At 40.8% G+C, this 9,890-nt stretch overlaps 1 protein-coding gene across 1 annotated transcript; it reads right to left on the bottom strand.

Moving 5' to 3' along the window:
• Positions 1-2,256: 2,256 nt before the first annotated feature.
• Positions 2,257-8,911, bottom strand: angptl6 (angiopoietin like 6). The gene is made up of 7 exons (XM_088354118.1): positions 8,736-8,911; positions 6,993-7,463; positions 5,303-5,440; positions 5,036-5,228; positions 4,258-4,451; positions 2,651-2,921; positions 2,257-2,585 (listed from the first exon to the last, which is right to left on the bottom strand). The coding sequence occupies exons 2-7, from the start codon at positions 7,461-7,463 to the stop codon at positions 2,401-2,403; spliced, it is 1,452 nt and encodes a 483-aa protein (XP_088210244.1). The 5' UTR covers positions 8,736-8,911; the 3' UTR covers positions 2,257-2,400.
• Positions 8,912-9,890: the final 979 nt, after the last annotated feature.

Raw genomic sequence — 9,890 nt, 5'->3', positions numbered from 1 at the left:
GAGTTTTTAGTTTTGTAAAGATTCAATATTCTTAAGGTCACAGATTTAGAATGATCAAGGTGTCTTTCTGTGGCTGATAGAGTCATCCCTCTCGTTGTCATCTGGACAACCTGCTCTCAGAGGTTTTCAGGTACTTTAGAACAGCCCACCATCTCGCAAAGTCAGGGGGAACTGGCTGTTAGGATGCCAATTAAATGGGGGTTGACAGATAATCAAGAATATTAGCACCATGTGCTAGCACCTTAAAGTGGGAGGACCCTAAAAGTGTTCTCTAATTTTGATCAGTGCATTTTTTTGTTTAGATGCCTTATCGATTTTATGAAAAAGGTGTTGTAGTAGCATGGTATGGACACAACAAAATGTTCTTAAACTGTCAAGCAGTAAAGATGGTAATATTTCAAAATGATTCAACTTTTTATATGTTCTTCCTCAACTTTCCTTCCTTGTTTAAGTGTTTGATGTTTGTAAGACTTTAGGAAAGGGACAGGCATTTTAATAGGTTGGCAAGTTGGGTTTTTGGCCCTATTATTATCATTAATATTGATTGTTTCTGGCTGATGATGACAACATTTATAATTGTCCTTATAATTAGGTAGAGAGTAAACGCCAAATTATACACAATCACAAAATAGAGTACAATTTACACATACAATGTGCTGATGGGTAGGTTATTCAAATTATGTAACGCCTTTTTTGTCGGTAGACCCAATCGACTCGCAAAGATTCCGTATGATTTCTGAACGATCGAATGTTAACCTAATTGGTTGATGATGACTCGTAATTATAATGCCTGCATGTATCTATGAATGTTTGTGTAATTTACTCCCTGAAAAAATCTATTGCTCTTTTGAAAATTAATGTACACTTTAGTCCACGTTTTTCAAACCTTTTGAGTTTCCCATTCTAGCTGGGCAATAAACACCATACTCTGTTCTGGTCAATTATGAGTAGGGAGTACGCTATATTGATCAAATTGGAGTATGTCTTGGCATGTGGACAAGTCAGATTGCAGAAAAGCTTTCGAAGCAAAGTGTTTCCATATCTTGTAGAGCTTTGACAGAAAACAAATCAAAGGTAAGTAAGTAAGTAAGTAAGTAAGTAGCAATTTTCCCTCTCTGCTTATAAACTTAAGCTATGTAACAACTTCAGCACTAAAGACTAACTCCATCAATTAACGAAGTGCATATTTTGCAGTTGTTGTTTTTAATTCCTTTGCAAAAGTCGCAAACATTTTTATGGCTCCATTGCCAGAAATTCTGCCCCTACCTTTTTATTCTATTCTGCTGAGACTAGAGCAGATTTGAGCTAAGCGGTATGGGGGATGTCTGCATTGTCACGATTCAACTGATCTTTTAAAAGTATTTATTTTTGATATTTTATGATATCCGCTAAATTCTGACAGCCTAACCAATTTTGAATATTACAACATTAACTGGGGGGAATAATTCCCTGGATGATATTAATCCATATTTGCTTCAATACTGTAATGCCATATTCCGATAATAAGAACATAGCATATCTAGGTCCTCAACAAACATGCAGTTTTGCAAATAGTGCTGATTTCAGGGACTAGTGGTTTCCGACAGAAATCTAAAGTAATGTGCCCAGCTTCCCTGCTACTCAACTCAAAGTTGAACAGCAGTTTATTAAAAAGAATAATAATAATAAATGCAGGCGGAATCTCTCATCTCATCTCATTAGCTGCACCGCTCATCCTCAGTAGGGTCGCAGGGGTGCTGGAGCCCATCCCAGCAATCATCGGGCAGTGGGCAGGGGACACCCTGAACTGGTTGCCAGCCAATCACAGGGCACACAGAGACAGACAACTTGCTCACTCATTCACACCAAGGGACAATTTGGACCGGCCAATCCACCTGACATGCATGTCTTTGGAATGTGGGAGGAAACCGGAGTGCCCGGAGGAAACCCACGCAAGCACGGGGAGAACATACAAACTCCGCACAGGAAGTCCGGTAGCTGGATTTGAACCCACACAGGAGGTTCCCAAGACCCTTAAAACTGTGCCGCACCAGCGCTAACCACTGCGCCGCCGTGCTGCCCTGCAGGCGGAATGTTTCACAATATTATATGATGACCATATAATGGCTATAATCTTCTTCTCAAACATATGGACACCACTTACATATTTTCCCTAGAATAACATGCATGTACAGTAACTTTTGGACTTTTTTCATTTAGGAACATTAAAAACGTGACGAACTATGCTCATCTTTTCTTAAATAAATCAAAATAATCTGCAGTTGCTAGGTCATTTATTGTATTTTTCATAAAAACAGTACACGTACTTATGAAAAAAAAAAAACAAGTCGGAGTCCTGACAATTCATCATTTAAGAAAATGTGATTGGAGGACCTCTGTGATGACTGTAATTCAAAGGCACTATACAGGCTTGACCATCATGACAACCCGTTTAAGCGAGTAAGCTCCTCCGTGAAATTCTGCCCAGTACACGCCGTCCTGGTAGCGGCTGCGGTAGTGACCACCCCGATACCATACACCGTTGAGATTGCAATGAGCGCACATGTAGTACCACCACCCTCCTTTCTGGTAGTGGGCACAATTACCTGTAGATGTGTAAAGGAAGATAAGTTAACCTACCAGATGAAAGCAAAATGATGGAAATATGAACCTGTGTAGCTGTCTTTGTCGCGATCCAGAGTGGTGAAGGGCTTATTATTGTGCCATGACAACGAATCGCCTGCGTTGCCCCGATACTGTCCCAGGCGCAGTCGGTACCCGTCACTCTCCGGCTCTAGACGGAAGCTGTCATATTCTGCGAACACCTGTCGACCCTGCCAATCCTCTAGAACCACACGCAGCTTGTATTTGGCTTGCTTAGCCAGCCAGTAGAGATGCTCCAAGCCCAGCCAGTACTCCCCATCCAGGTTGCCAAAGCCTTGCTGTGATACAACAAGAGATATGGCTGGCTAAATATTTTTTTTGCTTTTCACTGTTTTGCAAAGATCAATTCCTCACAAAAAAAATCAGTCAGCATGGAGTTTCACTCAGTCAAATTTCTTGATCTGTAGCCTGGAAGCATTTTGACAAACTCTTGAACTCCAACTAGCGATTTGGTTAAAGTGAAGCTTATTTTAAAAACTTAAATTTGAAAAAAAGTTATTTCACAATCAACATCTGGAACATACCTGAAAACTCAAATATTCAGCTGCCGTGGCTTTTTCTTTGCTTTGGTGAGGATTGATTATTGTGAAATTGGTGTCCTACTTCCTGGTGAGAATTGCCCACATGAGTGGTCACCAACCTTTTTGAAGCTAGGCGCTCCCTGTACTCATTGGCGCGAAGAGTAACCAATTTTATTTGCATTCTAAAATAACAACTTCTGTTATTACCAGGTTGCATGTATTAGAAGTAAAAGTGGCCCAGTCAATGCCTGAAAACTAATGGCAGTTAAAGATGAAATTTTCTAGAAAATCATAATGACCCATGACTACTGTAGTAAGCTATTTTCAGAACCTGTCTCTGAACCACTTAAGTGCTCTTTGTGAGCTACCAACCCGCGGCCAACACGCTAGAGACCCAAGGCCTATCCCAAAATGACCTTTAATTTGAACGAAAAAATATTGCCTTTTCATCAAAGGTAAGAAATAATTGTACTAATGATAACAGTTTATTTTGAAAGGGCTTGAAATCACAGGATAGTCACGCTTTGAAGAAGCCGGAAAGAATCCGGAATTTTTTTACTCGCGGCCGCCATCTTCTGGTTTGTGTCACCATTAAAGCTTCTGTTAGCTTGTTCATGATGGGGAAACAATATGTGCATTTCTTAGACACGCTTGAATAAACACTTAATTTTTCATCTTTGTTGGGGTTAAGGTCAGCGTATGGACTGTATTTCTTACTTTTACCATTTTCATGCTACACTAAGATGTAGGAAAAAAAGGAAAACAAACATGAAGTCACTGTCCAGCACACACCCCTGCCCCCATTCCTCCTACCGCCCCTAACAGCTTTGCTGAAAGTACAAACCAAAGCAGATAGGTGAACTGAAAAAATAAAGCATAAGGGTGCTTTGAACTCAGCTGGGCAGTGCAGAAAGGAATACAACTTCAACTTTTTTAGGGACACCTCAAACGATATACCCCACCTTTGCGGGTGATCGCAAGATTTTCGCCTAGAACGTTTGTCAATGAAAATCAAGAGACAAGTCGACAAGACGAGTCTCAAATAGGCGAGTTTTTACTCGGACCTTAGGGCTTCATTTTTTTTCTCCCCAACCTTGTACTGCTCCCAAGTCCTGAAAAAGTTGACCGAGCCATCCTGCCTCCTCTGGATGACCGTCCATCCTCCATGAGCATGATTCTGTTCACACCAGGCCTGCAGGAGTCGGTTTGCGCTTTGCAAGCGCAGGAGGTAAATACCGTTGGCGGTCTCTCCCGATTCCAGTGCGTGCTGGCAGTCTCGCCATGGCCCTGAGTCCCCAAGAACAAGAAGGTCAGAATTCACATTTCCATAAAGAGAAGGACAAGTAACAAGAGTTTGGAATGAGGGAATGCACTAAGGTATACACAAGGCCCTGTTTCCCACACTCTTTCCTAATAATCATCCCAAGGTGAATTTGAGGCCTTTCCTTGCTAATCTCAAACATTTTGATAAGGCAGGCATTCTGCCATTGACTTTGTTTGGGCATTCCCAGAGCGATAAAATTCCCTTCCAACGAGGTCACTGACTCCAACTGCATTTGCTGTAAGTGCAGGGACGGAAGAGCATCATGGTATGCAGACAGAAGCATTGAGACAAATCAACCAAAATAGGTTTTACCAGGCTTGGTCATTTATTTTTTTGATCTCAGGAACACATTTTTAATGTCTTGCATTTTGATAGTTCGCTTCCAACAAAAAAAAGGTAAGATTGACTTTTTGTTTCAAAAGCAAGGTTCATGGCTCTTTGGAAATCCAGTTTCCTCTATTCAGGTGCAATAATTGAAACAGAAATACTCCATAGTCTGTCCGCACAATTGTAGAATGAAATATATACAAAATGTTTTCCCATTTACCTGGGGTCTTAGTGACAGGGAAGCTAATGACAGGCTGGACGGTCGATGGACTGGAAGTCGTGCTGGGAATCAGAAGTGCTCCCAAGGGGTTGTCTTCCAGCAGAGCACTTTGGTCCCTCTGAAGGCCATTGCTGATTTCAGCGCTGTCATTAAGCAGCGTGCTGGACTGGCTCAACGGCGGGTCTGTCGGCATCTGCACAAAGGGAAGAAAAATTCACTAGAGTTTCTAATAAGGGCTGGGGTACAAATGACTGACCGCTTTCGTACCGGGTTTGAATGCGCCTCAGCCTTACACTGGCATTGCCTCTCCAAACGGGAAATCAATTGGCTATGTGAGCTCATCATGGATGTGAGTGTTCCGTATTTCTTTTGCAATTCCCTGAAGTCACTGGACACCTGCAGTGCCTGATGAGATTCCAACATCCAAATTAAATGTTAGCAATGTCTTCGTGGTGTAAAGAATACACGGACAACGGGAAGTAAATGTTACGGAATATTCATGATAGAAATATCAACTATAGCAGGGGTGGCCAACCCGGTCCTAAAGAGCCGCATGTCCTGCATGTTTTTGAGTCTCTCTGCTCCAATACGGTTGGTTACAATCACGTGGATCACTACCAAGCTCCCATACAGCTTGCTAACAGGGTGAAAATTTGCATTACCTGAGTGAGGGAAGAGAAACATCCAAAACATGCAGGACTTGCGGTTCTTGAGGACTGAACTATAGGGAGGAGCTAGTAGCACCAGCAATAGCCTTAGTGTTGTTTCTTTTTTTACCTTATTCCAGCCCGTCCATATTGGCTCCACTCTAGTGGCTGTTTTACAATAAGGAACTAGATATTATATAGATTTTAAATTTTCACTAGTTTCTTGCAAGGGGCAGCACAGCTGCGCAGTGGTTAACGCGTGTGCAGCACAATTCAGAGGTCATGAGATCGAACCTTCCTGTGTGGAGTTTGCATGTTCTCCCCGGGCTTGCGTGGGTTTCCTACGGACACTCCTGTTTCCTCGCACTTTCCAAAAACATGCATGTCAGGTTAATTGGCCGGCCCAAATTTTCCCCAGGTGTGAATGAGCAAGTGAGTTGTCTGTCTCTGTGTGCCCTGCGACTGGCTGGCAACCAGTTCAGGGTGTCCCCTGCCCACTGCCCGAAGATAGCGGGGATGTGCTCCAACACCCCCGCGACCCTACTGAGGATAGGCGTTGCAGTTAATGGATGGATGGTTTCTTGCAATTTAAGAGGGCGGTGATATACATCCCTAAAAGAGTATACAAACAACAGTGAGATGATTTATTTTTTTTAAGCAGTAAATGTGCATGTCTACAATAACCCAGTCATCAAGAAATCTCTACATTTAAACCCTTTTCTTTTACCCCCAAAGTCAAATATTTTTTTCATAAAGTTTTACGAAAACCTTGTTATACTTGCTTAACACCAATAAATTCAATCCAAGGTAACAAAGTGTTTTTGAGCAGCTAAACTTTTGTAACTTGTGAAAATGTGTGCGGTTTTTATACAAATTTCTCACCAAAAATTATTGTGAGTCTGCAATAGCACCCAAAGACTATGTTAAAATGAAGAATGTTAAGAACAACAAAATATTTCAAATGATTTTCGGAAAGAATAAAAATTCTGTATTTTACATTGCTGGGTCTTATAGTATTTAGGATGCCAACTGAATGCGTTAATGTCCATTCTATATTGCATAATGCACTTTCCTTTACATGGCAGATATACAGTATGATTGGGGATATTCCATATTACCTCTTTCTAACCAGTATATGTAGTCAACTATTGAAAAGTGACATATAACCAGTTCTAACCTATCCAAATAATGCCTGATAATTCAAAAACTATTTATTGCACATCTCACATGTGGTATTTTCTTAAACGGAATAATATTTATTGCAATATCTCCAAGTCTTATTTCATCAAGCTATAACTGAATTAACTTACATGTGTAGTTGCATTAAGCAGTAGATTCTCCACCCTGCGTTGTTCCAAGGCCTGGTCCTTTTTGCTAATGACCTCCTGCAGCAGCTGACTGTAGAGCTGGGCGATGCGGGAGTTCATGCCACTGCTCTCCTTGCGCAGGATCCTCATTTCTGTGATAAAACTGCCCTCTTGCTCCAGCAGTGCCTGCAGCCTCTCCAACTGCTCCTGTTGGCGCTTGAGCTGCCCTCGCAAGGCTGCGACCTCCGACTGGTTGGCGGCAGTGGTGGTGGCCTTAGTGTCCAAACACAACGCCCCAGATATTTTTTGTTGCGGGACGATGAACGTATAGGAGCAACGGCCTGCTTTGACATCTGAGGAACTTGGTGGGTTCTTCTCTGAGGTCTCTCGAGTGGATCTCAGGCCTGTAGCCTGGAGCAACTCCCGACTTAGAACCAAGAGGAGAATAAATTCTATTGATAATGTGTGCTTCATCTTTTGAGGGAGAAAAGAACAACACATTAGTGTTTAAATATTTAATATTTGCAATACTTGGTTGGATTCAAAGCAACATGACTTTTTACTTAATTTGCTAAATGTGTACAAATGATTCTATTACGTCGATTCTGCTACAGCATTGGACTGAAAAAGAAATAGAGTAAAAGTGATACCTGTCAACTTACATGATTTCCCTGTATTTTATATGTGTTGGAACATTTCAAATTATGTACTCCGTGTAACAATTTATGTAGGGGATTTATTTTTTTCAATTCGTTTTTTGTCAGACTCATTTCGTCTTGCCCATTTCGGCTCTAATCTGTATTGTCTTGGTCCCCTGGAGCAGACAACACTGCTAACTATAATAAGCGACACTAAATTTACTGCAAGTGTGAAAAGAACTAAGAAAGATGCTGAAATAATTGTTAATGTTGTTTTTTGGTAAATAAATTAAACTTGGTTACAAAAATTATATTTGTTTTTTTCAACATAGTCTGTCTTACTGTGAGTAAATGGGTGTCGCTTTGAGTTTGTAAGGTTAATTATTGCTAATAAGGTTAATTACAATCATTAATAAGGGGAGCAATTGGGTGAAGTTGGCAGGTATGAAAATTGCCCATTTCCAGTGTAAAACCTTGTCAAGTGCCTTGTGTTGACCACATGTTTTCTTGCAAAGTGACAGCAAACAAAATATTTAATGACTAAGCCACCAAGTGTCAACACACACCTCCACGTTGCAGTGAGACGGATGCTTTGTCACAACAAACACAATGTCGTAAACGTAAAAGTCTCACCATGTGAATAAACCCTCTGCATGAAATGTCTACTCCAGTGGCATTCTCGTTCAAATCTCGATTTTTGTTTTAAAGAAGAAACATTATTATCAAAACAGGTCAACAGACTAAGAAAGATGTCATCTAAACATTTTCAAAGCTACAAACAGTAGGGGGTGTCCAAAATCCAGTATAATAAATCCTAAACAGAATGGTAGTGGGTGGAAATTTACTATTTTACCGTGATCTTCCACCAGAATACAAGTGCTTTTTGACAATGGTTTTAAACCCTTAACTAGTTAAAAAACTGTAATAATCTGTATTTATCTTGTTAAAATGCTTTTTAAATCTCAGTTTGTGTGTCTTACTTTTTAATAATTATTTTTTAACTGTAAATTAGAGATAAATATCAAGTATTTGTCAGTTTTAAAATGTATGCTCCGCAATGAAAGTCAAAATCAAAGATACATTACAGGGTAATGACAGTGAAACTTACTGTGGTTGCCGGTTTGATGGAATTCAATTGGATTGGTACATAAAATTCTACTGAAAACAACTTCAGAATTTCAGAGAAATTAAATCCAATAGGACTGTCAAAAAGGTTGGGGAGAGGGAGAGAAATGACACCCAGGGGGTTGTCCTGCAGCCCCTTGCTTGTATGAAGAGGTCACAGCCTGTACTGGAAGTTGAATGAGGGAGAAGGCTAATTACAAGGGATGAATGTGTGCAAAATGACGCTTCTTCTCAGCTACAAGCTCACTGGAAGAGGAGCGGGATGTGCCCACCCCTTCATCACCATCATCTTGAAAGACTGACACTGAATTCCATACATATCCTCCTCACCCCGGGTAGTGTTTCATGTCTCGAACACATCTCCTCTAGGATTCTGCGCAGATATATATATATATATATATATATATATATATATATATATATATATATATATATATATATATCGCGTTAACCACAAGTTTATTGATAGAAGAGGAAAGGCAGTGCCTGTGATCCGGTGCTCGCTGGAAGCAAGCCACTCACGCAATCGGATCGTGATCCGAATACGGAAGTGGATTTTCCGTAGCGGGAGATGGCGGTGTCAAGGATGAAAAAAACACGTCGATAGCCGGGACAGGAGTGCAAAAACGTGGTCGGGATCAAAAACGGGTGGTAAGCCGGGACGGGAGAGCAGACGTGGTCGGAATCAAAAACAGGTCGTAGCCGCAGACAAACGAGGAGATCAGGAACGGACAGGTGGAAAAACGGGTGCAAAAACGGGACAGGCGGGAGTCATGGTCAAAATGCTAGGCTTGTAATAACAGAGGTTCCCTGATTGACTGACAACCGGAGAGTGACAGGACAGGGCTTAAAAAAAGGACAGGGAACAAATCAGGTAGCCCGTAGCGGCTGGCGCCAAATGAACGGGCACAGGTCATCCAAATATCCAAACCAGTAATCATGGCAATATATATATATATATATATATATATATATATATATATATATATATATATATATATATATATATAAATATGTGTGTGTGTGTGTGTGTGTGTGTGTGTGTGTGTGTGTGTGTGTGTGTGTGTGTGTGTAAAATATACTTTACTATATTTAAACATTTACTGTATATGCTATATGCGCAGTATTTCCTAAGTAA

Source organism: Urocampus carinirostris, chromosome 1 (assembly GCF_059441175.1).
Source record: "Urocampus carinirostris isolate Australia breed hairy pipefish chromosome 1, RoL_Ucar_1.0, whole genome shotgun sequence".
Taxonomy (NCBI): domain Eukaryota; kingdom Metazoa; phylum Chordata; class Actinopteri; order Syngnathiformes; family Syngnathidae; genus Urocampus; species Urocampus carinirostris.
This window is presented reverse-complemented; position numbering and strand designations above follow the sequence as displayed.

Coding starts and splice junctions, on each gene's coding strand:
- angptl6 (XM_088354118.1), bottom strand. CDS start 7,463: ATGAAGCACACATTATCAATAGAATTTATTCTCCTCTTGGTTCTAAGT. Junction 4,452..5,035: donor CCCTGTCACTAAGACCCCAG/GTAAATGGGAAA, acceptor TTGGGGACTCAG/GGCCATGGCGAGACTGCCAG. Junction 2,922..4,257: donor GGACTTGGGAGCAGTACAAG/GTTGGGGAGAAA, acceptor GTTGTATCACAG/CAAGGCTTTGGCAACCTGGA.